Below are 27,313 nucleotides of genomic sequence, written 5' to 3'. Positions count from 1 at the left end.
GTGTCACTTCACTCACCAAGGGAACGCCGGGCCGGCCCCATATGGCATCGGCGGTCCTGGACTTCCGGACCCCCTGGGGGCAGCGGGGGGAAAGGGGAACGCAGCTGGGGGGGCTAGCGGCTGTCCTGTCCGGCTCAGCCCGTGGGGAGCCCGCGGGTTCTCCAGCCCGGCCAGCCTTTCTGGAGAAGGCAGCTCTAGTGGGTTGGACTTGAGGGGTTGGTGAGAACCCTGGTCTGTCCTTCCTTTCTGGCTCCCTGTGGGAGGGTGGTCGGAGCGCCCAGCCCCCCGTCCCGGAGCCCCCTGCTGTGGGGGGACAGGGAACCAGGATGCCACCTCGCCCCTCAGTGTGATCGCTGTCCCTTCCAGGATCAAGGTCCACGTGCCCACAGGCTTTGCTGCCTTCCCTTGTGAGTTGATACACATGCCAGAAAAGTGGGTGAAGTTCAAGTACCCGAAACTCCTCTCCTACTCCTACATGGCCCGTGGGGGCCACTTTGCCGCCTTTGAGGAGCCGGAGCTGCTGGCCCAGGACATCGGCAAGTTCGTGGGGCTGCTGGAGCAGGGCTGACGGCCGCAGGGCGGGCTGTCACCCCGCAGCTGCCTCGCCGAAGGCTGCCCCCCACCCGCCGGGCCGCTCCCAAGGAGCAGCAAGCCCCCTCCCCCGTCTTCTCCTGGTGACAACGTATACCCCCACGCCCGCCCCCGCCTTGCCAGGCGCCCTGCTCACTGCCTGCACGAGAGCAGAGATAATAAACGATTTTATTCCTGAGAGTGGCTGGAACCAGGTGACATGGGGCCCCCCAGTACAGCTGGCCGGTCGGCGGTCTGGGCTGGGGAGGGGACCCTGCTGGCTCCAGGACGCTCCACCCCCTCCCCGTGTCCTGGGACACGGCCCCTGCGGGGTGGGCCCCCACGCACACCGCCCCCGTGCCCCTGGAGGCCGTGGGAGGCTGTCGTCCCCACCCCCGCAGGGAGGAAAAGGAAGGGGCCACCTGCCCTTCCTGCTGCAGTCGCAGCCCACCCAACCCGGACTGGCCCACGGCCTTCCTGCTCCCACAGCGGACTCCTGGGACCGGAGGGGGTTGGGCTGGGTTCGGAGAGGGGAGCCGGCATGAACCGCCATCCTCATCCGGACCCCATCCAGCCTGGATGGCCGCAGGCTCTTTGGTTATGCGCTGGTTGAGTGTGTGCCTCAAGCTGGGGGCTCCGGGGGGCTCCTGCACTCTCCCCTGCCCCGTACCTGACACCATCACCACAGTGAACGGGGCTGTGGGTGCACAACTCCAACACATGATGATACCAAACTCCCCAGGACGGCGTCCCAGCTACACAGTTGGACGTTTGTGCAGGAGGGGGACCTGGAAATGCTGGGCCCCCGGCAAGCCAGTGGGAGCACAGAGCTGCTTGGCCAGAAAGGCCAGCGCTCGCCACCCGATGGTCGTCCTGGCCTGCCCTCCTCGGCCAAGGGCAGGCGCACCTTTCCAGTTCCATCTCTTGAGAGCAGCTGTGCTTAAAACAGTTGGGGCCCGAGTCAGTCCGCTTTCCCGCCTGGCTCTCCTCTCCCGGCTCCAGGCCTGGCCCGGCTGCCCTCAGGCCTCCTGGGAGGCAGGCGCTCCACTGTCCCTGGCCCCCGGGTACTGCCCCGGGACAGTCCCGCTGATGCTGTGGATGGTGCCGTAGGTCTGCCGCCGCTGTGGGGACAGGGCAGTTCTCTCCGAGGACAAGCCCTGCAGAATCCGGGGCATGTAGGGCTGCCAGAAAATGGGGGGCCTGAGTGCTTGGAGCAGGAGTGGGGGGCCTGGGCATGAGACTCCAGACTCAGCGCTCCCCCACTCCGCCTCTGCTCTTCCCCAGAGCTGGGCTGAGAAGGGGATTCAGGCCATCCACCTGCCCTGCCTCCTCCCCGGTCTGCAGGGGCAGGTGTCCTGGGGGAATGAGTCTGAGAACCTTCTCTCCGCCGGGGCTGATCCCGGGACAGACAGACAGCCCTACAGACAGCCTGACCTGGGGGAGGCGGGGGCTGGAGAGAAGGCTGCCCGGCCCTGGCTCTGAGAGGCCCAGCGGCAGGCATTAAACCTGCAGAGAAGGAACCGGGGCGGGAAACGGAAACCAGGGGGCGGGGCAGCACCTTGGGCAAATGTGGCCTCACCTGCACAGGGATTAGCCATTCCTTCTGGAACGTGGCTTCGCCTGTGCAGGTGAAGCATCCCGCAGGACTAGGGATTCCTTCTGGAACCGTGGCTGCCACATGATCAAGGCACTTCCGACCCGCCGGGAGCCGCTCCGGCTCGGGAAGAAGCAGAACTTACCGTGAAGGGTGCCGGCCTGGGGGCGTCTGCCTCACTTCCTCTGTCGCTCCCCGAGTCCTCCATCTGCAGGTTAACAGCAGAGACTCGCCATGATCAACAAAACCGGGCTCCCTGAACTAGTACCCTCCAAACACACAGACTGTTAACAGCCGGGATCCCAGGACCGGCGGGCGCCAAGCTCCCAGCAGCTGAGGACAGTGGGGCGGGGGGGGGGGGGGGAGGCCGCCGGCATGCGGGGCTGTGACAAGTGGGGCGCATGCCCACCCCCTGCTCCTCCCACGTCCCCTCACCTTGTAGTTCAGTGGGCTGAGGTGCCTGAAGCATCCAAAGCAGGTGTAGGCCACGCAGACCAGGATGGTGAGCAGCACGACCAGGAGGGTGAACAGGGTGAGGGGGGCCTTCAGACCTGGGGACAGAGGGATGCCAGCCATGCTGGGGGGGGGGGGCGGGGAGAGGGGCCGCAGCTGGTGCGAGAACCGTGTGTGACCTCTCCCGCGGCCGGGAGCACCCAGGGGGGAACCCGCTGAATGGCTGGCATTATCCCTGGTCAGATTTCAGGAACTGGGACCCCAAGTCAGTGTTCAGCTGCCCGCTTCCTTGCTGGGCCGGCTCCCGGCAGGCTCCACTGCCCTGGCTACATGGGATGGAGGCCCCCCCCCCCCGCCTGACCGGGGCTCGGTCACGGCCCTCCTGCCTTTGCCGTTTGCCGGAGAGTATCCCCCTCTCCTCCTGCGAGCTCCCACCTCCGCCCTGTGCTGAGGACCCGGTCCCACCCACGCCCCAAAGGGCAGCCTGGACCAGTTTCCCCCTTTCCGGTTCAGGCCCTCCGCGCAGATAAGGGGACTGTCTTCTCTGTACGGCTTCTCCGCTGACTTGGGGTCACCAGGGTCCCCCGGGCTCCGGCCAGCTCGGGAGCTGGGCGGTCAATGCTGCCCCCAGCCAGCCCGCCCCCGGGCACCGTGTTCTGATTGGGCACCAAGGTGAGGGACCTGACCGGCTGCTATGAATGGGGACTGGGAGGCCCCCGGGCTGCCTCCTGCGTCCACCCCACAGCCTGCCCTGGTCAGAAGGGCCCCTCACCCAGGCGCAGGAAGGAGAAGAAACAGAGCCAGAAGAGGCACAGGATGGGAGCAGCCAAGGCCTGGTTCACGGCCGCCAAGTGGATCCTCTTCTCCAGCTTGGCCGGGAGGTAGGCAAAGTAGAGGTTGTGCCGGTCCACCATGTGCTTGAGCAGGATGTAGATGAGGCCTGCAGAGACGGGCTGTGAGCTGCAGGCCTGGCCGGGCCACGGGGCCCCTCCACCAGCCGCCTCCTGGGGCTGGTGATCTGTCCGACCGCAGGAAGCCCAAGCGGGGCTAGATGCAGAACCTGGATGCTCGCCTCCTCGTTCTTTCTCTCTGCTCCCCACTCCCAGCCTCTCCCTGACACCAAGGAGTAGAGGTGTCTAGCACTATTTTGCAGAGAGAAGCTATTTTATACCCAGATGCCTGACCTCAGCTTCGTCCTGGGCCCTCCCCCACGAGCACTCCCCCCATCCTGCAAGGCTCCCCCGCTCCTTCCCTTCCCCAGCCATGCTGACCCATTGCACCCAGCAGTCGACAGGTGCCCGAGGTCCTGCCCCAGGGGTGGTACAGAAGGTGGATGCTGCCTCTTTGATCGTATCACGCTTTTTACAAAATTGTTTCGTTTTTGAAGAGTAATGCTATACATTTTTTAAATAGTTCAAGAACATACAGGGAAAACTAAACCTCCTCCTGCCCCAAAACCCCAGCTAGCAAGGCCAACAGTCTCTTGGGTGTTCTGTTTCCTTCCAGAATCTTCCATCTGCCTGTAGTTCTGATTTTTATTTTATTTATTTATATATGTATATTTTTTTGGTGCCAAAATCCAGAAACCTGATGTTTATTTTAGTGGCAAGGCCTTGATCTCTAAAGTCAAACGGTCCCCAGTTCAAATGCCGGGTCTACTCCTCACCCCGTCCCACTGGTGCTTCATCTGCAAAACCAGACCTGCCTCGCAGGCATGCGCCACACAGGACACTGAGGACCTGGGGCGCAGGCTAGAGTAAGAGCTGCTGGTCACGGCACAGCCACTCGGACCCCCGCCCCCGGGACACTCACCGAAGGGCGCGATGATGGGGCAGGTGATGCTGTAGGCCACAACGACGGTGAAGACACACAGCATCCACGCATACATGGCCCCGAACTCATACTGGAATGCCTGGTTCTGGGCGGGGAGGCGGGGAGGCGAGGAGCTCACTCGGGGCCGCCAGGGGACAGCGCGGAGGATGACTTCGGAAACGGGAGGCGCACGGCTCCCCCTGCCTCTTGGGGTCCTCTGCCCTCCTCAAGCCCCCAGCCTCACTGGGCTCCCACCCAGGCCACCAGGATTCGCGGGCCCTTCATGTCTCCCTCCTTCCAATCGCGTCAACCCAGCAGGTCAGGGGCGGGGTGGGGGGCAGAGGGCGGGGAGGGTGCTCAGGACAGACGGGAGAGTGACCCCCCCAGGCTCTGGGGTCAGACCCCCGGGGAGCCGCCCAGCGTGGAGGCTGGGGTCCCGGGAGGCAGTCTACACCCCGTCCCCGCCCACCGCGCCCCTGTACCTGCTTGACGTTCCTGCGGTCGGCCGCAGTCTTGGCCATGAACATGCGGAAGGTGTAGAGCACCAGGCCCGGCAGCCGGACCAGCTCCATCCCGTTGCCGATGAAGGCCGAGGCGATGACGTAGTTCACAAAGAAGGCGCCCTGGTCGGGCAGGAAGACGCACCTGGGGGGCCGTGGGGGGTGAGCCGAGGCCCGGGAGCCTCTCTGCCACCACAGAAGTCACCTCCACGGGGCTCACTACTCCTCTCCTCCCCGAGTGGCTCCGTTCTCAGGAATAAGTCTCAAAGAATGAACAAGACGGCCACCAATGGAGTTTCGGCCTCAGAGATGAACCACATTTCTGCACACGTGGCGCAAAGTGGGTCAGCTCCCACGGTGCCCACCGAAGGCTCTGCCGGCCTCACCCCGCCAACGCCTGGGAGGGGTGCTGGGGTCGCAGGAGGAGAGGACTGTCCCAGAGCACAGACTACCCGACCCCCATGCAGCCCCGGCCAAGCCTGCGACGGACGTGTCCCCGGGACAGCGGCTCCCAAACGCAGCGTGGCCAATACTTACTCCAGTCTGATGTAAGCTTCCGAGGAAGTTTTGTCAAAGAGCCACCGGAAGAAAAAATCCAGACTGGGGAACAAAACAAAAAGAATGCCGTGAGCACTTCTGTTCCTTGCTCCCTGTGCTCACTATGCATTTTCACGTTTTTCTGCTCTAAGCATCAGGCAGAACCTCCAGGTCCACGTTTCCTGTCTAAGGTGCCACTTACTCCACTATAACCGGTCAGGGCCGGCTTCCACAGTGACTCCCCCCTCTAAAGTACACAGATTCTCCTTTCCCGAAGGGGACGGTCCATGCTCCGTTTTGTGTTCAAGCTTCATTTAAGGAAGAAAGACCGTATCTCCAGAAGAATCAGTGAGCCAGCCCAAGGACACCCCACGTGGGTGGGCCCGGCGTGGATGTCGTCAGGGATTGGCATGCACCCCCAGACCACTTCCCCTCTCCCAGGGACAGACAGAGCTCTCCAGAGGTGACCAGACGTGAATTCAGGGCAGGAGGTGGTGGTGGGTACCTGGTGAGGCCGAGGGAGGGCAGGATCAGCACCATGAAGATCAAGAATATGTAGATTTTTGACATCATGATCCGGTTTTCTCCCGACCTGCAGGAAGCCAGAGGTGGGTTCTCCCAGTGCCCCAAGTGCTCCTGGCGGCCCCAGGAGGCCCCTGCTGGGTGCCCACTGCCCTGGGGGCAGAGGGCGCACGCCCTGCTCACTCACTTGGTCCAGTGAGACTCCAGCAGCGTGGAGTAGTACACAATGGTAGGCAGCAGGGCCGAGAAGGACCACAGCAGGAGGGTCGGGAAGAACTGGCTGATGACGGGGTCCTGGAAAAAAAGGGCCACGGAGGAGACGGGTAGAGGGGCAGTAGCCTCCTGGTCATGCTGCCCCCGACCCCCACCCCGGAGCCGATGCTGGGCCTGGTATGGGGTAGGTATTCCATCATGCTGGCTGAATGGGCCGTAACCGCCCTGGACTTCAGTATAGCTCTTTGGAGCGAAGAAAGGAACTTCACACACAGCTGATGTCCGCCTGTCCGACCAACCAGACCCATCGCCCCCTGGCTTCCCTCTACACAGCCGACAGAGGCGGCCAAGGGGAGCGGGCATGCCGAAGCGGGGCCTCCCCAGACGACCGCCCACTCAGCTCCCGCCGGCCCAGCTGGGGCCAATCCTGTGTGTGCCCCGTGCTCACGGCTGCCATCACACAAGCTGACCAGCTTACTACTTTCCCTGATAAAATGAGCATAACCATAGAGAGAAAACTTCATGAAAATGAGGTGGCATACTTCAGAAAGACTCGATAAAGGCCAATTCCTTAAAAAATGCTACAGAATCAGGGGCACCTAATTGGCAAAGGCGTGAATATTTACAGGCTGTAAATGCTCCGACCACACATTAGCTCATGAGGTCACCATCACCACAGCCCCATGAGGACGCTAAGGTAGGTGCTTTCACTTCAGCCGTCGGATGAAAATCCACGGCTCAGAATTCATCAGCCAGGGGACGGCAGAGCGAGGACCAGGGCCTCAGAGCCTCCTGCCCTGCGTGCTTTCCCAGCGTGATTAACTGAATGCCAAGCGGAATTGGAAAAAAGAAAAAAGACTTAGGGTGATATTTCAGCAGAGTTAATCATGGGAAACCAATACCTTTTTAAGGCCAACTTAGGGAGTGTTAGCTATTCTCAATTTATCTAAGATTTTATTTTATTTTTTTTAAGATTATTTATTTATTCAGTTGACACAGAGAGACAGCGAAAGAGAGAACACAAGCAGGGGGAGTGGGAGAGGGAGAAGCAGGCTTCCCGCCGAGCAGGGAGCCTGATGCTGGGCTCCATCCCAGGACCCTGGGATCATGACCTGAGCCGAAGGCAGATGCCCAACGACTGAGCCACCCAGGCGCCCCTCAATTCATCTAAGATTTTAAAAAATCATTTGTTTCTTATCTAGATTCTATGGCTTTGTAACAAGATTATCCGACGCCAGAACGTGAAAACAAAATTGCACCCTGCTGCCCCAATCTGTGAAGCACTTGTCACTCCTTCCTAGCCGCCCCCCAGCCCCCCTCCGCCCCCCCCAGTCCTCCCCAGGTCCGGTGTCAGCCACCTGTCTGGCCTGGGGGACACGCTGGTGAGCTAAGCTGTGTCCACGGGCCACTGGCGAGTCTTGAGCAGAATGCGGGGGTGAGGGCAGCCCCAGCAGAGGCCGCAGCAGGAGCGTCCCCTGTGCACGCGCACTGCTGGCCGCACCCCGGCTCGGAGACGCTGCTCCTGGCTCAGTGCCCTCCCTTGGCTCCCATTCGCCCACCACGCCTTCTTGCAGGAGGGGCCTTGAAGCATGGTCACTCACGTTCAGCTCATGGATGGGTTTGGTGACATTGAACTTGTCTATGGTGGACAGGATGATGGAGGGCGTGGTCAGGAAAAACAGCCCCACGAAGAGAGTGAAGTTGATGCCCAGCCACTGGAACCACCAGCGGAAGCCCTGGATGGAGAGGTTCTTCCTGCAGAGGGGAGGACACAGGCCCTGGAGGCTTATCTCCCAGGCTCTGGCTGCCCACCACGCCAACAGCGGCTGGAGTAGCTGGGTGAGCAGGTCAAGTTTAGACACGGCAAGGCACCAGACAGAGGGCTCCGGCGGGGGGCTCATTTCGACCTCAGGAGTACAGGCAAGTGCTCTGTACGGAGCATCAGCTTCAGCCATGTCAAATTTGGGGTCCCTTTGAGCTCAGAGGGAAAACAGGCTATCCACCACGAACATGGTTCCCCGGCAACAACAGCATGGGATCCAGAACCTACCAAAGAGATGCCACGAGCACCCAGGCAGCAAGGCTCCGACCCGGTATGTCTCAGCCCTGTTGGCAACCTTGGTGACTAGTGACACATCCTCCCCAGCAGGGCCAGGGGCTGGGTGCAGGGAGGGGGAGGCAGGGGACAGAGGGGCTGGGGCCCCACTGCAGCCTGTCCCGGCCTCCCACCCCACCAAGAACAGACAAACCGCCCGAGTTTGGTAAGCCCTGTGACGTGAGAAGCAGAACCGTCGGAGGCCAAGCTAGAACCAGTGGAGAAGAGCCCCCAAAGCTCGCTCTCGGGGTGGGGGACTGAGGCCAACCGTGCTGGGGCCTCTGCTGGGGCTGCCCTCACCCCTGCATCCTGCTCAAGGCTCACTGATGGGCTCGTGGACACAGCGTAGCTCACCAGCGTGTCCCCAGGCCAGACAGGTGGCTTCACGGGGTGGGGGGGTCCAAGAGCTGGGCCCGCCGGGAGCCCCTGCCTGGCTGCCGAGCAACCAAGGTAACATACACGCTGCATTTCAAAGATACTAAGTATGAGAAAGAGAAACATCTCAACTAAAAAATAACTGATACCGTGTAGAAATGATACTATTTTCAGTATTTTGGATTCACATCATGCCCCCCAGCCCTGGCCCAGAGAGAAGCAGGGGCCGCGTGCGGACCTCCCTGACCGCCAGTCCCCGCCCTGGCTTCCAGGTGACGGGGCAGCTCCTGCAGGCCCTGGGGCCTCTGTCCCACCCTGGCCCGGCCAGGCCCGGCCCGGGGGCTCACCAGCAGATGTCCTCGGGGTAAGTGGCAAAGGCCACTGTCCATTTGGAGGTGCGGAGCTCCCTGCTGCAGGAGGACGGCTGGGGCTCACCTTTGCACTGCAGGCTCTGACACTTGCAGGCATTGAAGTCTTTCAGGATGCTGCCGGGAAAAGCAGAAGTGCCCAGGGCCCGGCCGCCCCGGGCCCACGTACAGACATGGGAGGCAGGACCCAGCAAGAACGAGGCCCCCGGGGCCGGAGACCTTGGCTTTATTAGTTTATTACAGGTAATGCTTAGAAAAGCCGTGCCTGGCACCCTCCAGGGAGGATTCCGTCAAATCCCCGGAACAACCCGGCAAGCCAGGGAGGACTTCTGCTTTACAGAGAGAGAAACTGAGGCCCTCCCACTTAGGTGTGCGTCCCATCTGTCTGACTCTGCCTCCCATGCTGTTGCACAGCCTCAACCCGCCGCTCCTCCCCAGGCCCCCCCTCCGCCCACCCCGCATGCTGGCGCTGTGGGCACATCCTGCAGCCAGGCCAGGGTCTCACCGGTCCTTCCCCAACTCCTTCCCACTCTGACACCCACCCTAGGACAGCCACCTCACCCCTCTCCATCTCCATGCCTGCCCCCCCCCACTCCTGCCTCGGAACACCCACTTTCCATGGGCGCCCTCCCGGCTCTCCCCTTGTGGCAGGGTACGTTCCTGGACCTGTGTTGCCGCAGAGAAGGCGGGGGGAGGGGCATCTGTGTGGCCACCTGCTGTCCCCAGTGCTCTCCTAATCCCAGGCATGGGACTGTTCTGGGAGCCAGCGCCCCATACCAGCCTGCACCCTGCAACCCTCCCCAGGCCTCGGCTCTGCAGAAGGGAGTGCCCCGAGTGCCCAGAGGGGTGTGCATTTGTACGAGATGGGAAGCCGGGGCACAGAAGATCTGAGGTCCAGAGTGGACACCTGAAGGAGGGCAAAATGCTGGACAGAGGCAACGGGATCCCTGGGGCAGCTGGTGAGAGCCCAGCAGGAGGGTGAGTCTGCATCAACCCGAGAGGGGTCCGAAGAATCGCCCCCGCCCAGCTGTCACAAGCACGGGCTGGGATGAGAAGGAAAGAGATAGAAATGCCACTGGCAAATCCCAGGATGGATTCCGTGGGACCACCTGCATCTGAGAGGGACAGCAAGCCACCTGGAGGGGGACGGGGAGTTGGCTGGGGAAGGGTCCCACTCACTAGGTGGCCATGGATTTCTCCTGGAAGGTGACGAAGGCCATTCCCAGCGGCCGCTCCTGGACCCGGCACTGCTCCTCGGTGATCCTCTTGGTCAGCCGGTCCTTCAGGCGCGTGTAGTAAGCGATGGCATCCTCCTGCCGGCGGACATACCCCCCGTGACCACGCGGCCCTGTGTGGGGGTCAGGGACCCCGCAGCGTGCTCCTGCCGGGGCCGGGCCCTCACCCATTCACACCCCGGCACTTCGCAGAAGCAGAACTGGCCGCAGGGCTTGGGGTTGATGAGGGTCCACTGGCCCGTCTTCGCCCGCAGGTTCGTGTAATAGCTCAGGCTCTTTTCCGCCTTATTCCTGCGGGGGGGGTGGGGCGGGGGGTGTCAGCCTCGCGCTGACCCTGTGGCGCACACCCCACCACCACCCTCCAACCACCAGCCACCACCAGACCCAGGAGTTCAGCATCCTGAACAAGAGAGGGCAGAGCCGCCCTCCTGCCTTCCCCAGCGGGGGCTCCGGCCACAGCCAGCGGGAAGGAGGGCAGGGCCTCAGCGGGGTAGGGGCCCATGCCGCCCCGTACCTCTCCTTGCACAGGTGTAACAGCCTGGCCACGTTGTAGCACAGCTGGACGTCCAACACCTCACACGTGGGATACGCGTCCCTGTGCCCGAAAGATGCCCATTGGAAAAGAAGACCCCCAGGCAGGGAAGACCCCCACGTCTCCAAGGCTCTTTGTGTGTGCCAACAGAGACCTCTTTTCTCCTTGTCTTTTATCAAAGGGGTAAATTTTGAAATGTAATACAAAGAGGCCTTTTTTAATAGCATGAAAGTCACTGCCTGCAAATGACAGGTTTATACCCTCGCGGCTTTAAATCAGCAGGTGCTTCTGGCAAAGGCTGAACACCATTGCTGATGTCCTCCACCCACCCAAAGGAAGAGATCTTTCATTGGCTCTAGGTCACGTTGACCTTGGACCATCACCAAAACCCTACCCAGTGTGTGGCCCTTTTGAAGGTCACAGACATTTCGGGTTTAATGAAAGCAAAGGACCCTCAGCCCAGAAAATGTCTGCACACACGTTAACCATCATAGTAAGATCGCATCTACTTGTTCGTGTGCTGTGCACATCCTTGCTATTGGCCAGGTACCGTTAGAGGATTAATTGAATCCTCATCAGAACGTGGGAGGTTTCATCCCCATTTTCCAGATGAGGAAAATAAGAGTCGGAGAGGTTACAGGACTTGTGCCCCAGGCCACACAGCTGGTGGCTGTCGGAGCCATGATCTGAATCCAGGCAGCCTGGCACCGCCGTACGATGTTCCCTCCCCAGACACACAAAGTCCTCACCCACACATGCCAGGCACCCTCTGGGTCCATCTTCGTGAGAGAGACAAAGCCCACAGGCATGTCAGCCATTGATTTAAACAGCAGGACAAGCCGGGATCCCAGGAAGAGCACCAGGGAAGGGAGCCCCAGCGTGGGCATCCCAGCCACAAGGCAGACGCCCACATCGGTCCCCAGGGATCGCCGGTCCCCAGGGATCGCCACGGCCGCGTGCACCAAAAGGGCCCCCTAAGCTAGGAGATCTCTGATCCAGTGTCTGTATGGTAGGAGGGGGCTTTTCTTTTCTCTTTAAGATTATACATCAAACGAGGGCACCTGGGTGGCTCAGTTGGTTAAGCGACTGCCTTCGGCTCAGGTCATGATCCTGGAGTCCCGGGATCGAGTCCCGCATCGGGCTCCCTGCTCGGCGGGGAGTCTGTTTCTCCCTCTGACCCTCCCTCCTCTCATGTGCTCTCTCTCTCTCATTCTCTCTCTCAAATAAATAAATAAAATCTTTAAAAAAAAAGATTATACATCAAACGAAACAATTGTTTTCCGTGTTGCCCAACAGGCCCCTCGGGAGGTGTTTCAAGGAACAAAGAAAAAGCACTGCCAGTATCCGGTCTTTACATAACAGTATTTCTAAAATACTCGGAGTTTCTGAAGAGGTTAGTCAATACATTGTAAACACTCATTTTACAACTCTTTAGCGTTCTTCACAAATGGTGCTGTTACACCATCCTCCACCCCTAGTCCATTCTACAGATTAGTGACTGCTGAGCTGGTGGGGAGTGAAGACGGGTAGAAGCCTGGCTCCCTTGCCTGCAGCCCAGGGGGTCCAGGGGCCTCTGCACCTGCTCTGCCCACCCCCCGTCCTGATGCTCCATTCCCAGCCCTGCACATGCTTCCTCTCCCCCCACCACCTCCGCCGCAGGAGCCCTGGGGACAGGTGCTCAGCAGGGACTGCCGGGAAGGAGGTCCTGCCCCGGAGAGCTTGGACTCACTGAATGGTGAGCTCTGTGAGGACAGGGCTCCGGACACAGGTGGCCCCTCCCCAGACACTCTCGAGGGACGGAGGGGCCAGCCACAGGCCCTCCCCTTCGGAGACCAGCTCTGTCTCAGGCGTCAGACTCCGCACAGCTGATGCTGAGAAGCCCATGGCAGATCATCTTCCCTGTGCTCTCAAGGGCCTGGCCTCCTCTCCAGCACCTGCGGTCACCCGGGGCGGCCGTGGTGGCCGGCAGAGGGCAGGCCGTCCCAGCCGGAACACTTCCGTGGCACCAGCAGCCACGCGATGACCGTGTGGCAGGGCCAGACCCTTCTCCAGGTCTCCGGGTGCCCGAGCAGGACACGGAGTGCTCCCCTAAGGCACCTGTCCCACCTGCAGGGGCTGCAGCCCCGCTCACCGGAAGTGGCTCTCCACACTCTCCTTCTTGGTGTCTCTGGGGAGGCCCGTGATGAACAGGGTCCGCCTCACCTGCGGAGAAACGCACCAGGGAGAGGAGTCACCAGGCAAGCCCGTCCTCAGGCGGGCCCCACTCTTCCCGCCCTGTTCGAGCCTCCCCGAAGGAAACAGCGGGAGCTCGGAAGGCTCGGCAGCTCCGAGCCACCTGGCGGAGCCCTGACGGATGCCGTGCCCCCAGCACCGCCTTCCAGGCTGTACACACAATACTTGTCCCAAGCAATTCTGCAAGCCTCCCTTGCATGACGAGAAAGGAAGGAGGAGCCCAGAGAGGGTGAGGGATTCAAATGGGGTTGCACAGCAGATGAGAGGACTCAGGCCCAGAACCAACTCACAGAAATTCCTCCTCCCCATCAAGCTGTGGGTTACAAAGAGAGAGGGCTGCTCCCAATCCTATCTTCGAGAAGGTACTTAGGATCAGCAACTATAAGCCTGGACCCCACAAATTTAAGGGCTAGTTGGCAACACAGAGGGGGGAACATCCAAGTTCTAAAATAATCTGAATTTTTTTTAAAAAGAGAATGGCATTTTTGAGTGCAGACATGCCAGCCACATTCCACAGAGGCTCTCTGTTGAAGCTCACTGCTCCCGAGTCCCAGGCCATCCACCTGCCCGCCCGCCCGCCAGCCAGGGGTGCCGCTGGGCCCTGGCCCTCCTGTGCCCCCAGCCACACTCACCAGGCTCTCCTCCTTGCACCGGATGGACTGCATGTGATGCTGCATGAAGCCCACGGTGAGGATGAGGTAGAGGACCCCAAATATGGTATGCAGCCAGAGAAGGTCATTGCTGGGTGGTGGGGGCAGGGGGGGGAACACCACCTGCCATCAGGGTTGGGTTCCCAAGCCAGGGTGGGGGTGCAGGGGCTGGGCCCGGGTGCTGAGCTGAGGACCAACAGCTCCATCCCAGCAGATGCCTCCAACAGAGGCCTCGTGGCCAGTGCCCCTCTAGAGTGGGTGCTGTCCTGACAGATGGACCCAGACCCACGGGGCCACATCCATGCCCACCACCCAGCCACATAGTGGGGCTGGCCACAGAGGGGCTCTCGCACATCAGCCCACTGGCTGAGGACTCTCTGGCCGAGCCCGGGCTCCGGAATCTGCCCTCCCCTTGGTCCCCGCCCCGTCAGCACGCTCAAAGCTCCCACCCCATACTCACTCCGTCTGCAGGTTTGCTATTGTTGTCCTCCCAAAGCTGTAAGGGTCTTTGTCTGCAGAGAAGCAAGACACGTAGTTCCAGGGTCAGGCTAGGGGAGGGGGAGGGGGCACCGCAGCCTCGATGTGTGGCTCCGGACCCATCAGAGGACCTGACCATCTGTCCGGTATTTTCATAGCTCCACCAACCAAGGCCTCTGCTGTACCCAATAACTTCTTCCCAACCCACCATGTGGCGAAGTCAACTTTGAATTCCTCTTGCTCTGAGATTCTTGTGACATTCTGTGAGAAATCTAAAATCATCCTAAGCTGGGCCCAACACCAAGATGGGAATCACTGGGCATAAGAAATGGATTTTGGGGATGCCCGGCTGGCTCTGTCGACAGGGCGTGTGACTTTTTTTTTTTTTTAAGATTTTATTTATTTATTTGACACAGAGATAGAGAGCACAAGTAGGCAGAGCTGCAGGCAGAGAGAGAAGGAGAGGCAGGCTCCCCGATGAGCATGGAGCCCGATGTAGGGCTCAATCCCAGGACCCCGGGATCATGACCTGAGCCGAAGGCAGACACTTAACTGACTGAGCCACCCAGGCGCCCCAGGGTGTGTGACTCTTGATCTTGGGGTCGTGAGTTTGAGCCCCACGGTGGGTGGAGAGACTACTTTAAAAAAAAATTTTTTTTAAAGAAACAAGCAGATTCGTGATGGCATTTTGGAAGCTGGCTTCCTACAGTTGCTTGGAAACATTGTTCCACACTCCGATTTTGACTTTGAGCATCACGAACATCTTCCAGATCCACTAATTATGTCCTCCTGATCGGGTGGGGGCAGGAAAGTGGAAAGCACTCTCCAAAAGCCCGATTTGACAAATCTTGGGGTTTTATTCCTCGTACTCGGACAGAATCAGAAATTGATGGGGGGGGCAGCTCTTGGCTGGGGACGGGGGTCTTCTCCGGACCTTTGGGCAGAAGGGAAAGTTCCGAGAGTCACCTCGAGGACTCCTCACGTCTGAATCCGAGCATGAGTCCTGGGGTTCTGCCCTATCACAAGGAGCCCCGCGGCTCTACCCAGGCCCGAGTCACACAGGACGAGGGGTCATTACCCAGCAAGTCACCCGAGAGGTTGACAGGCAGGATGACGCACAGGGACAAGCAGCTGACCACCACCAGCAGGAAGATGATGTGTCTCTGGAAGGACAGGTAGTGGATGGCGTCCTCCCCACACCACTCCAGGATCTGTTCATCGCTGGCCAAGACACGCACATGGAATCTCAGTGAGCGGCAGGGGCCTCACTCAGTCCTCAGGACCATCCAGGAGGCGGGTTCCCATCCCAACCCCACCGCTCTACATATGAGGACGCAGCCCGCGGCCCCGGTCACACAGCTTGTGCGGGAACAGCGAGGTCGGGGCCTCCCAAGCCTGCCCCGTTAGCCCGCCACACCGCACCCCCGGGAAGCTGCCGGCTCGGCAGCCATCTGTGCAGGGGCGAGGCGTGGAAGCTCAGACACCCCACAGCCCTCCCCGCCACCGTGAATAAGCTAAGTCACTGATGGCAGGGCGGCTGCCAGGCTCGCAGCCCCCGCTCTTTCCTGGGCCCCCCTCGGACAGGATTGCAAGGCAGGGGGAGCCGGTCCCCAAAGCAGGGAACATTCGGCACTCGGACCCTCTGCTGCCCCGCCTCCTCCCTGCGTCCTGCTGGGGAGGCCCCACAGGCACTCCACCCTTTCCTGGATGCCATATTTGGAAGCTCCAGCTGGCTTGGGGACCTGGAAAATTCCAGAGGCCGACAGCCAGACCTCCATGCCACGGACACAGGATGGGGTCCCCCTCTGTCCCAGTCGCTTGACAGGGAGCTGCCCCAGGGTCCAGCTTCCGGAAGGAGTACTGATGAAGACTCAAACCCATGAATGAGCAATTCTCATCCACGGTGTTTCTGGGGACACACCTCTGCCTTCCGATCTGGCCGGGAAAGGCAATTCTAAGGACCCTGCAGGGCCTCTCTGAATGTCGGTGGGAATGCTGGCTGTCAGCAGCTGCTAGATTTAACTATAGCCTCGGGAACATCAAGGTGCTGTCTCTTCTGTGACAGGGACAGACAGGGAGAAAACCCGCGGAGCGGAGATGGGCCAGCGTCACGGTGACAGAGCAGGTACATGGCAGCACCGCAACAGCCCCTCCATGAGAAGTGCGTGTCCATGTGGGGGGTGTGAGGGGGGCTGGAGGGGACACGGAACCATGAAAACAGGGCCAAGGGAGAGGAGCCCGCCGCAGAGCAGATCTGCCCACCGCCTTTGAGGGTTACCATGGAAATGATAAGTCAGTGTCCCCCCGCTGCCCTGCCCGGCCCAGGGGGGTGAGGTCCCCAGCCCAGGGGCAGGGGCGTGGCCTGAGCCCCACCCAGCCGCGCCCCCCCCCCCAGTAGCCAACCGAAGAACATGCCCTGGGCATCCCTCAGGGGGAGGGTTCTAGGTGTCCTCAAATTTGTTCTCACTCATTCTTTTCCTTCTGTGATGGACTTATTACACGGAGTACGCTATGACCTCCAGCGTCAGGAGAAATGCCTCCTGGGGACACGATTTTGCAATGGTGGAGAAGGGTGGGGTTGGCAAATGCACCTCTCTCCCTTGTACAGTTGGGGAACCTGAGGCCCAGAGAGAGGGACGTCCCCAGCGTCCCGTAACCGCCGTTACAGGGTATCATCAATTCTGAGAGGTCCTTCTCATATCTCGGCACCGTGAAAGGGTGCTGCCTACAACCGCAGCGGATCCTGGCTTGATAGGGTTTCTCTCCGCAGGCCCCACATCTTAAAAACAAGGCCACTTTTAACACAATGAGGTGAATGTACTGAAGCATCATTCTTTCTCCTCTCTGCACTAAATCAGACACGGAAGCCTGCCGGGAAGAGCCTCCTTCAGGCGTGCTGGTGTTAAATACCAAGGAACCATCATTCCTGCCCAGAGCACAAAAACTCAGTTTCGTGGGCTTGTGCAGGAGCTTCTGGGCCCCCTGTTCTCAGCCCCCACATTCTGCTCTGGACCTGAGCTGAGAAGCAGCTAAGAGACCCCCATCTCGGAGTCGGGCATTTTGACCTTTCCTCCTCACAGGTCAAACACGCAAAACCCCCCCCAGACAAAGACCGACAGCCAGACACCCCCCCGCTCCTGCTCCGACCCACACGCAGACACAGCTGTGCATGCACGCCAGCCTCTCGGACTGTACTCACTGTAGGCGGAAGATGGCGGTCAGCCAGGGGCAGCATCCCTGGAAATGCAGAGAGCAGGGGTCAGCCATGGACGTGTGTGTCTTTGGGAGGCAGATGTGATCACTGTCCGTGCCCTAAATAACCATCTAGCCTCCCATGATGCAAAAGCAATGCTTTTGTCCCAAATTCAGCAAGCTACTGCGTGTCCCCAAAGTGACAGGGTCTCCACGCTCCCAGTCCTTTGTGACAGGCACCCCATGCCTGGAACTCTTGTAAAAACCTCTCAAGCTTTGACAATTTGCGGAATCATATGGGCTCCAGGGGCAAATGCTGAACTTGAAGAGACAGTGAGAGGGTGCTCAGGAGAGCCTCAGAGAAGCTTCCACGGGCTTCTGTTAGGTTGCCCGAACAACGGGCTGAGACGTGGGACAGACACAGGGAGACAAGCCTCGTGGAAGGGACAGTCCCCCCCCCGGAGTGGGGTTACACAGGGAAGAGGGGGTCTGTAGGTTTTACCATCCATCGCGTCTCTTACGCACAATCCCCCCCGAGCTGGGCTGCCCCCCGGCTGGGAGACACACATATCTAGTCGTCATCCGTTCAGGGTGACAGGACTGGATAAGGCATGGTTCCTGCCCACAGGTGGCTCAAGCCAGCAGCAAGTCAACAACGAGCTGTCACACTTGTCCCTGAGTGTGATCACAGAGATGAGCACTGGAACGGCAGGGGATTCGGGGAGCCCTCTGCCTGAGAGGTGACCCCATCCTGGGCCCCCCAAGTCGGGTGGCTTGGTCGGTGCCGAGAAGAGCTGTCGCCAGCACTGGCCACTCAGGACTCAGGGTCCCGAGTCAGCCGCTGAACAGGTGCGCAGCGGCCCGCCCCCACCCCCACCACGGCCACAGCTGCACTGCTCCCTTTGGTACCAACCAGCTCGCTTTCAAAATCTTGTTGCCCGAAAGAGGAAGATGACGACAATCTCTGGAATCTGGACTCACTAGAAACACAAAAGGGAAGAATGACAGAAAAGTCTACACCTGACGTCCCGGACCAAAGCTACAAGCCTGCCTCAAGGTCTGGCGCAAGATATAACTCGGCCCGTGAAATGTGCGGATGCCCACACCTGGGCGTGTGAGACGTGAAACTCTGCCTCACAGGGGGTGAGTGACAAGGGCTCGAGCATCAACACCGCCCCTGCGCCCCGCGCCCTGGGGCCTCAGCGCCGTAATGCCAACAGGTCCACCTAATGGGACTTTAGAGCGTCGACGTGTGTGATCTGCTTCCCAGTGTGTTAAATAAAACTTGGAACAAATGCTGTATTTTGTCCAATCTACAGCACTACCACTTGTAAGGGACGTAACTATTTTATGGCTCTGCTTTCGCAAATGCCAGCACCAAGGCCGCAGGGAAAGAAGGTGCTCGAACACGCCGCGCCCCTGCGCACAGACTGTGTTTCAACACGGGCCTGCGGAGCAAGAGCAGCGGGGGGTTGCCTGAGGAGGCCCTGGGGTGGGGGGCGGCCGGGGCACACGCGCATTTCCCCCGCGACTTCCTATTCTGCACCTGACGCAAGATCCTGGCGTGTGGCAACAGCTGGGGCTGGAGATGCCAGCGCACAGGCCTAGACTCCGACCCCCCCCTTCAGGTGTCATGAGCCGTCAGAGCCTGGCGGGGGGTGGTCTGGCCAAGGGGGGCCCTGCTCCGCCAGACTCCCCGACACTGGCTGAGCGAGGGCCACCAGCCCACACCGACCCCGAGTGAGGACAGGGGCAGCTCCCCTCACCCGCCTTGCCTCGCCCCCAGCCCCAATCTAGCTCATTGCCAAGAAGAGACACTTGAAGACGTTCAAGGTGAGAAAGCCAATGGCATCCTTCTCAGCTGCTGATGAAAGCCCTACGTGTGCAAGCAGCTAGACTTCCTCCACGGCCTGAAGCCAACGGCACTTCTGGCACCAGCCCGGCAACAGACACGATCTCGTGTCAGCGTCTTGTGTGGGCCGCCCGCCCGTCCCGGCAACACCCACGCTCACACACTCAAGGTGACGTGTCCTTGTTACCTGTCTGCTTCTGACACCAGGGCAATGCGGCCATAATCCCAGAATCTCCTTCTTATGATGGAAAACACCAAAATTAAACACTAAAAGGAAAAAAGAAACCAAATCAGGTGACCTCTAACGAGCGCGGGACAGCTGTCCTAGAGGCAAAGCCCGCCGGCCTAAGCTCAGTGGGACTGGGACGGCCCAGAGAGGGTGCTGAGCTGCCCAAGGCCACACAGCTCCTGGTTGGTCGGAGGCTCTGCCCACCCCGTTCGCCAGCGCCCGTCTCTGGTGCCAGAGGCACCACGGCCGTCCCCCCCGTGCCCCCTCATCCGGCGCATCGGCCCTGTTCTCCGCTCCCCTTCCCCAGCCCCGACAGGCCTTCCGCTGCTCCTGAGCAGGGAGACAAGCTCTGGGCCCACAGCTGCCCTGGGGACCAGCCTCCCTCTTCACTTCACACAGACATGCAGGTCTAATTACAAGGAGGCAGAGCTGCCCCAGGCTGAGCACAGCGGTGACACCTCTGCCTGGTCTGGTGTCTGGTTCTCCTGGAGGGGCCGTGCCCACCGAGGACCTGGTGCTCCACTAGCCGGGGCCTCGGCTCATCTCCCTAGCCCCCTTTAGCTCTAAAATCTGTACACTCTAGCTCTCTCCTCCCTCCCCACACCTCCACCCTGGCCGGTCCTCAGACCCGCTGGGCCTCTCCCTGGACAGGCTCCCTCCCTCAAGATTCAGGGAGGCAGAGGGAGGGAGCCATTTTCCTTGAGCACAACCCTGCCGGCCCCAGTCAGGAGCTGAGCTTTTAAATGTGGGTTTTGTCCCCCCTGAAGGGAATCCAGAAGGCCAGAACCCCAGAGGGGCCGTGCTCCTGCTCTCGAGGGATTATCTCAAGGCGGGTGGGGAAGCTGCTGATACATCTCCAGAGGCAGGTGAGTCCTGTCGTAGGGTAAACTTGAAGCCTGCTGGGCAGGTACCTGCCCCCCTGCCCCTGCCCTGCTTTGCTGCGGTGTGGACCTTTCCCACGCGCTCACGTTTTCCAGGCCCCTCTGGCCCCCAGGGGCACCCCGAATGTCCCATGATAAAGATCCACCACAGCCAGCAACCCTCTCCTCAGCCGGGCCCCCCCTCAGCGGCGTCCACCTCCGTCTCCAGACGTCTCTCCTTGGCCCACCGCCCCACCCCCGTCCCACCCCATTTACTCCGATGGGCTCTGTCACACGTTGGGAGAAGGCATCAGGAGGCACCGGCCGGCCCACAAGCAGGCAAAGGAAAGTGCGCCTGACCCCAGTACCTGCCATCTGGCCAAAGCGGGGTCGGCACAGGGGAGAAAAATGGTGCACCTCAGGCTGGGGGTTGTTTGGGGAGCAGGAGGTCTACACTAACTAGAGGCCACTGTGTGGGCCGGCTCTGAGGAAGGGGGCCTCTTCCAAGATCTGTCCTTTTCTCCACGGCTGATCCCCTAAGAGGCCCGGGACCCCGTGGGGACAGGAGGTGACGTTTCTAGGCCGGAAGGTGCAGCCATTCTAATTGGAACCCACACCTTCCATTCACAGCTCTCGTTCCTGCGGACAGCACCCCCACCGCCCGCAGGCCTCCCCATGCGACAGGCTGCTAACTCCGGGGATGCTTTCTTCAAAGGCACAGCTACCTGGGCTCTGTCCCTGCAGAGCCCGACGGGATCCTCTCCGGAAATCCCGTAGCTAATTCCTGACCTCCGCTGTACGGGGCGGCACACGCGGGCCGTGGCCACAGCAGGTGGACGGCAGAGCCGGCATCCACACTCAGGTAGGCCTGGCTCCTCACCTGACCTTCCCAGAAGGCCTGGGGACGGGGTAAGGGGGGAAGGGGGACACGGTTCAGGAGGGGTCTCACCAGGAAGCAGGTGACATCTATGAGCAGGACGGTGGGGACGCCGCCGAAGGTGACCCCCTGCAGCACAGTGCTGTTTCTGGCCGAGTTGTAGCAGTAGGAGTCGTTGGGCTGGTCCCCAATGCCCAGCCGCTCGCGCATGGACACCGCCTTGGACTGCCACAGCTCCAGGGGGCGGGGGCCGCTCATCGCGCCTGTCCTCCCTGGAGAGCAAACCCGGGCCGACGGTCAGGGCGTGGGCGCCCCCGCGGTCTCCCCGCCTGCACTGGCAGAGGCCAAGGTGGGGGCCAGCAGCAAGGAGCCTGGCAGGGCCCACGAGAACAGCTCTACTGTGGGGACAGTCCCAAGGGTCAGCCGGGCAGGGGGAGGGCTCGTCCGGGACAGAGTTGGCAGCCTCTCTGGGATGGGCAAACGGCCAGGGGCCGCCGTGGCCTCAGGGGCTGCTGCTGAGGGAGCATCCTGTGGGGGCCCCGGAGCTCTAGTGGGCAGGCAGGGGACAGACCGGACGGGAGGGAGATAAAGGCAGGGAGTAAACACAGGAATCAACAAATTAGAAGGGACATCCAAGAAGGCGGCAACGGTCAGTGCCCTGGCCCCACTGCCCCTGGGCTGTCCAGCCGGGCCTCCGACGCAGGCCTTTCTACTTGGAACTGAGGCTCGGGGGCTCAGCGCCGAGTCGGCCTCAGGCCCAGCCTCTTCGGGCCCTGCCACGCTCCCCGGCTGGCTCCCCACATTAGCTCTGTGAAGGCCCAGAAGGGGCAGCCAGAGGTGGGGTGGGGGCAGGGGGGAGATGGAGGAGGATGGGAGGAGGGAGGGGGCTCCTCAGGGACCCCTGGAGCACATCCCAGCTCTGTCCTGCCACCCCCACCCTCCTGGGTACCCCTGGTCTAACTGGAAGGCCCAGCATTTCCAAAGCAAATATTCCTCCCGGCTGGTTGTTGACCTTTCCTTTCTGAGGCTTCCTGGCACCCCTGTGAAGCTAATGGAAATCTCCTGTGTTTGTCTCCCGACACCAGGCCCCAGAGTTAGCGCCCAAGTTCTGGCCCCCGCCTCACGCTGTCTGTGGCCGAAGAGCCAGCAGAAATACTCGGCAACCCTCCCTCAAGCTCCCACCTCCCCACATCTGGGGATTCTGCTAGGTCTGATTTTTTTTTCCCTTTTTTTTTTTTTTAAGATTTTCTTTCTTTATTTGAGAGAGAGAGCACATGAGCGGGGGGAGCAGAGGCAGAGGGAGGGAGAGAAACCCTCAAGCAGACTCCCCACTGAGCTAGGAGCCCGACGGGGCTCGATCTCACTACCCTGAGGTCATGACCTGAGCCAAAATCACGAGTCAGACTACTTAACCGACGGAGCCACCCAGGCGCCCCTGGCTCTGATATTTCTAAGCTGCTATAGGAACAAAACTCTTGGGACAAGAAGAAAAGGTACAGACAACCCAACCAGGTGTTTGGACTACCTGGGAATGCTGCTGGGGTGTGTATGGGGTGCTGAGGGCCACTTCTGACCCCTGGGGCTGGCAGGGGACAGTCTCACACTCATGACAGCAAGGGCAGGAAGGGGGTGGGGGTGGCAGGTCCGGGGGCTTGGGAGGGGCCCCAGAAGGCCGAGTCACTTTCTCACCCCGGCAAGAGACTTGGCAATGGCTGGAAGATACGAGGCCTTGCAGTTGGTGCCTCTGAACAGAGTCACAAAGACTACCTCTGGGAGACAGATCCTGTTGCTTTCCCTGCTCTAAAAGTCACCCAGCAGCCCCACCCTGACCGCAGGGCCTGGCCTGACGCTGCACGGCCAGTGCCCGCCCCTCCCTCCCGCCCCACACTCACCAGCAGGAAGGACTGTGGGCATGTCCCTCAGAGATGTCCTCACTTGGAGCTGGCTCCCCCTCCCGCTCTGGCACAGACAGAGGTGGTCCCAGCTACCTTCCAAGATGCCTTGGGCCTGCTCCTCCTTTCCTGCAGGGCCTTCCTGACCCCAGGACCAGGGAGCACCAGCCTTCAGAGGCTTCCCTAAGGAGCACAGACAGCCCCAATCACTGGGGGCTGCCTTTTCCAGTATGACACACGGCCCTGCGCTCACACCTGCCCCGTCTCTGAGCTCAGGCACCCACATGGAGCCTCCGGCTCTTCCCTGGGGGCTCCCCCAGGCTGCTCTACCCGCCAGCTCCCAGAACTGGTGCTGGGCTCTCCTCTGTGCTGCTTGCTCCTCTCTCCTCCCCACAACATCAGCAGCCTCTCCCCTCCTCTCTGGCTCCAGGCACTGCGAGGACTGGGGAGTGTCCGCCCCACGGGAGCAGGGGTGGCCATGGGCTCCAGGTCAGCCTCTGAGCCCAGGACTTCATCGGGGCCCCAAGGGCAGCTGCTGTCCAAGGGCTAGAGTCAGGAGAAGGAACACAGCACAACAAACAAGGAAGGCCTGAAAGGTGACGTGGGAAGAAAAAACAAATCCTCCTCATAAAATGCTCACAGAGGGAGCAGTGTCCCTGGGAAGGGGCGGCCAGACAGGACTTCTAGAAGGGCAGCAGCCCCGTGGGAGGAAGGTACCTGTGAGTCCTCTTCCTCCGTCGGCTCCGGGCACACCTCTAAGTCACCTTGCTCCTGCCAAACAGGCTCCCCAGAGTGGTTTTACAAAGTTGGGTCAGAGCTGGTGAGGTCAGCCAGCAAATACTACCAGCCCAGGAGGGAGCCTCGGGGCGCCCCGGACTGTGGCCTGTCGGGCCAGCCCCTCCAGGGGAGGCACCCAACTGAGGGCAGAGCCAGCCGCCCCCGCAGACCTTTCAGCTCAATTCTGAACTGTCCCTGTGCTATACACACGTCACGTCCCAATTCGCCTAAAACATCACAGTGCCTCCAGGACCAGCCGCCCCCCCCCCCCCCGCAGCTTCCCGAATAGACAAGCTGTGAGCCGGGCAGCTGGGGGCACAAGAACCACAGGGCAACCCTCCCGGGCTGGGGAGGAGGCGGGGAGCTGGCTCAGTGGGGGGAAGCAGCAAGTAGGCCCCGTGGCCACAGGAGCTAACTCAGATCTGCCGGATGCAAGAGAAGCTTGCCAAGTGAATACAAAGTTCTTAAAGCACCACCAGACAGGACCCAGGACCCTGGACAACTGTTTCCCTCCATAGACATGGGCCCTGGAGCCCCGGGGAGGCACGGCACCCAGCAGTTACCTGAGCAGGCTCTGCACTTAGGGTCTCGGTACCATGTTGCTTAGACAAGCGGCTTAAATGCTCAGTGCCTTGACCTCCTTCTCCATAAAATGGGGGCGATGATGTTATTCCTCTTACTTACAGGGCTGACAGTGCCACGAAGCACTTGGCCCAGGGCTTAGTCCCAGTGAGCCCTCGAAAGCCCTTGGTTTTTAAGTCACTCCTCCAGCTACTGGGAGACAATGTCAGGACTCCCTCTGATGTTTTTTCCCTGTTACAGCCCTGTTCAAGAGAGATCTTTGCCCCACACTAAACAAAGAAGAGGTCACGTGAAGAGGAGGGGTCCTCTGCTTCTGTTCCCATTCTCCGAAGGCAGAAGCACACAGGTGTCAGAGGAGGGGAGGAGGGAAAAGGGAGAAATACTGGTTGTTCCTGCAGTGAGGGATGACGGGGAGATCTTCCCCCTGCCCCCACGAGTGTCTTCAACCCTGTAGGCGCCAGGACCTCTGAAAGGCCCCAGCGCGCCTCCACAGCGCCCCCCCCCCACGCCTTGTGCCCCGGGCCGGCCTGGGGAGCACAGCCCACCGGCCGAACCAGGAAGCGGGGACACTCTAGGCGCAGCCGCGCAGGTTCGGCGGGGAAGGAAGCTGGCGGTCACTCGGTCTCCCGCACTGTGGAGTCCTGCCCTTGAGGACACCACCGGGGGCTGAAAGGTTGAGGCCAACCCAGTGTCTCAGATGGCCAGTCTTATCAGGTCCGCGGACCTGGGCGGTTTGGGTTTCCTGGCAGAACTCTCCTCACCCTCCCCGAACCCCTGGCCTCCCTCCTCGGGGCGCCTGCAGGGCCGCGGGCAGGGGTCCCTGAGGGACAGATAGCCCCGGGGGCTTCTACCCCTTCCCAGCGGCAGAGGACTCGGGCGCCCGGCGCCTTCCCAGGCCCGCAGGGCACAGAGTCCGGGAAGGAAGAGCCCCCACCCCAGCTGCGCTCCTCGCTCCCCGTCCCGGCTAGGAGGTCGGGCTCCCGGGGACATGTCCCCGAGGGGAGGCGAGGGGAGAGGGAGCCTCGCAGGGGGAGTCCGGAAAGGCTGTGGGCCCGGGACCCGACCCCCCGCCCCCTCCGCCTCGCCCCTTCCCCTCTACCTGCGGCGCGGGCGCGGCGGGCTCCACCTGGCCGGGCGGGGCGGTGTCCCCAGGCCCTTAAAAGTTGCAAAGGGAAACTCCGGCGCCTCCCGCACATGCGCAGAGCCGCACGCGCGCCGCCGGCCCAATTTGCGGCGGCGACCGGCGCCCCGCGGCCCCCGCCCCCCGCTCGCAGCCCCGGCCCCCGCGGGGACGCGCAGCTCGGCTCCGGCCGGAGGTCGCAGGGTGGCCGACGGCCCCCGGGCCCGAGCTGCGCGGGCGCGGCGGGAGCGCGTGTTCCCCGGAGCCTGTGGCCTGCGCAGAGGGCTTGGCAGCTCGCCGGGGCGGCGCGGGGCGCACGGGACGGGGCGCACGGGACGGGGCGCCGCGCCCCCGGGCAGCGGCCTCCCGCGCCCCGCCTGCGCGGGCCTCGACTTCCGCATCTGCAGCCCCAGGCCTGGGAGCAGGGGAACCTCGGGGCCTTTCCGGCACTACCGATCGGGAAGGTCCGGGCGGCACTGGACCCTCACGTGGGGGGGCGCCCTTGCAGCTTCTTGGGCCTCTCGCGTGCTTGACCCCTCCTCTTTCATTGCCCGTTCCTCCCTGCCCGATTGGAGCCGGCCCGTGGCTCTCTGCGCTGGGGTGGGCCGGGGTGGGTGCCCGGCGGCTCCTCCTGCCTCTCCAACAGTTCTTTTCGGTCCCATCTGGCCTCCTCCTTGCCCCCCAACCCGTCCCCCCGCCCGAATCCCAGCCACTAGTCATTTCCTGGAGTTTGCCGAGGGCCCCTGCGCTCAGCCCTTGTCCGCCTGACAAGTGCCTGCGCGTCTGTCCTCTCCTGGGGTTGCCTCCTGCTGCCAAGGGCCTCACACTTGGCCTCCCCCCACCCGGGTTCCTGGGTGTGGTTGGCTGGACGTCTGTCCTCATCGTCCCCACCCCCCACCAGACTTCTCAGACTGTCTACCCTCTTCCCGTCCCTCACACCCCTGTCCTGCATGCCCTCGTTCCTTCCTACCTCAATTAACGGCACCACCACCGGCCTGCTCTGCACTGCGGGGTCCCCGGGGAAGTACCAGGGTCTATCCCCAGGAGGTAGAATGGTGAAGCCACTGACCAAAAAAAAAAAAAAGGAGAAATGTTAGAATCTTTGATTTCAAAATTTCAGAGAGGAAAGGGATTTCTAAATTTGATTTTCAGTAAATGAAGTTTATTTCAAAATCAAGAGAAGGCCATTCGGGTCCGAATGTGAGTTGAGATAGCCAAAACCCGTGTAAAAGTTGAGATGGCCGTAACCCCTGTCATGTATCATCCGTGTGGGGGCTGCTGGTAAAAACACCTTTGCCTTAAATCTCCAGTAAGTTTTTGGGAGTCGGGGATTATTCTGTTGGATAGGGAGGGAGATAGGGGTTTGGAGGGTATGGAATTCAGAGCTAATAAGAGCTCTGCACACTGGCTAGGCATTCAAGATGGCCAGGCTGGGATCGAAGTCACAGCTTATCAGCCCCTGTAATCCGGGCACTCGAAAATGTCATATCCAACATTTTCAGCGTTTGCTCCCCTTCATCTGCCCCAAAAGCTAAAGGCGTGACCTACAGCCTTACAGTACTGATGATTTTTTTCATCACAGACTTTTTATTTTGTAGCAAGTAGAATTGAAACAAAGCCCACTCCCTGTGCCCAGGAGGGTAAAAATGTCCGGACAAAAAGATGTCTGCTTGGGTGGCTCAAATGGTTAAGCGTCTGCCTTCGGCTCAGGTCATGATCCCAGGGTCCTGGGATCGAGTCCCGCATCGGGCTCCCTGCTCCTTGGGA

General features: G+C 61.0%; 2 protein-coding genes across 5 annotated transcripts in view; one reads left to right on the top strand and one right to left on the bottom strand.

Annotated features, from left to right (window-relative positions):
* The window catches only part of EPHX1 (epoxide hydrolase 1), a 58,542-nt gene extending 57,771 nt beyond the window's left edge, over positions 1–771 (top strand). For both annotated transcript variants that reach the window (XM_027613269.1, XM_027613268.2), the window contains exon 9: positions 367–771. In XM_027613269.1, the coding sequence (XP_027469070.1) occupies positions 367–568 (202 nt within the window). In that variant the 3' untranslated portion in view covers positions 569–771. The remainder of the gene's footprint in view (positions 1–366) is intronic.
* Positions 741–25,682, bottom strand: TMEM63A (transmembrane protein 63A). Of its 3 annotated transcripts, XM_027613265.1 has the most exons (24): positions 25,526–25,637; positions 23,068–23,250; positions 21,248–21,447; positions 19,397–19,476; positions 18,271–18,337; positions 17,365–17,402; positions 15,244–15,386; positions 14,149–14,200; positions 13,671–13,779; positions 12,938–13,008; positions 10,789–10,869; positions 10,442–10,565; positions 10,219–10,352; positions 9,019–9,156; positions 7,803–7,956; positions 6,176–6,282; positions 5,972–6,058; positions 5,467–5,529; positions 4,912–5,074; positions 4,430–4,535; positions 3,390–3,557; positions 2,600–2,715; positions 2,310–2,372; positions 741–1,751 (listed from the first exon to the last, which is right to left on the bottom strand). In XM_027613265.1, the coding sequence occupies exons 1-24, from the start codon at positions 25,620–25,622 to the stop codon at positions 1,590–1,592; spliced, it is 2,706 nt and encodes a 901-aa protein (XP_027469066.1). In that variant the 5' UTR covers positions 25,623–25,637; the 3' UTR covers positions 741–1,589. The 3 variants fall into 3 exon arrangements, with proteins under 3 accessions (XP_027469066.1, XP_027469067.1, XP_027469068.1); XM_027613266.2 differs by lacking the exon at positions 23,068–23,250 and having other exon boundaries at positions 25,526–25,682; XM_027613267.1 differs by lacking the exons at positions 23,068–23,250; positions 25,526–25,637 and adding an exon at positions 23,785–24,075.
* Positions 25,683–27,313: the final 1,631 nt, after the last annotated feature.

The sequence above is a fragment of the Zalophus californianus genome, chromosome 10, assembly GCF_009762305.2.
Source record: "Zalophus californianus isolate mZalCal1 chromosome 10, mZalCal1.pri.v2, whole genome shotgun sequence".
NCBI lineage: Eukaryota > Metazoa > Chordata > Mammalia > Carnivora > Otariidae > Zalophus > Zalophus californianus.
This window is presented reverse-complemented; position numbering and strand designations above follow the sequence as displayed.

What these genes read in the sequence shown, in the direction of transcription:
- TMEM63A (XM_027613265.1), bottom strand. Translation starts at nt 25,622, where the DNA reads ATGTGCGGGAGGCGCCGGAGTTTCCCTTTGCAACTTTTAAGGGCCTGG. An exon ending in CTGGTGTCAGAAGCAGACAG is followed by an intron (nt 18,338 to 19,396) that starts GTAACAAGGACA and finishes TTGTGTTTCTAG; the next exon opens with TGAGTCCAGATTCCAGAGAT. An exon ending in CTGGAGTCTCACTGGACCAA is followed by an intron (nt 6,059 to 6,175) that starts GTGAGTGAGCAG and finishes GGCTTCCTGCAG; the next exon opens with GTCGGGAGAAAACCGGATCA.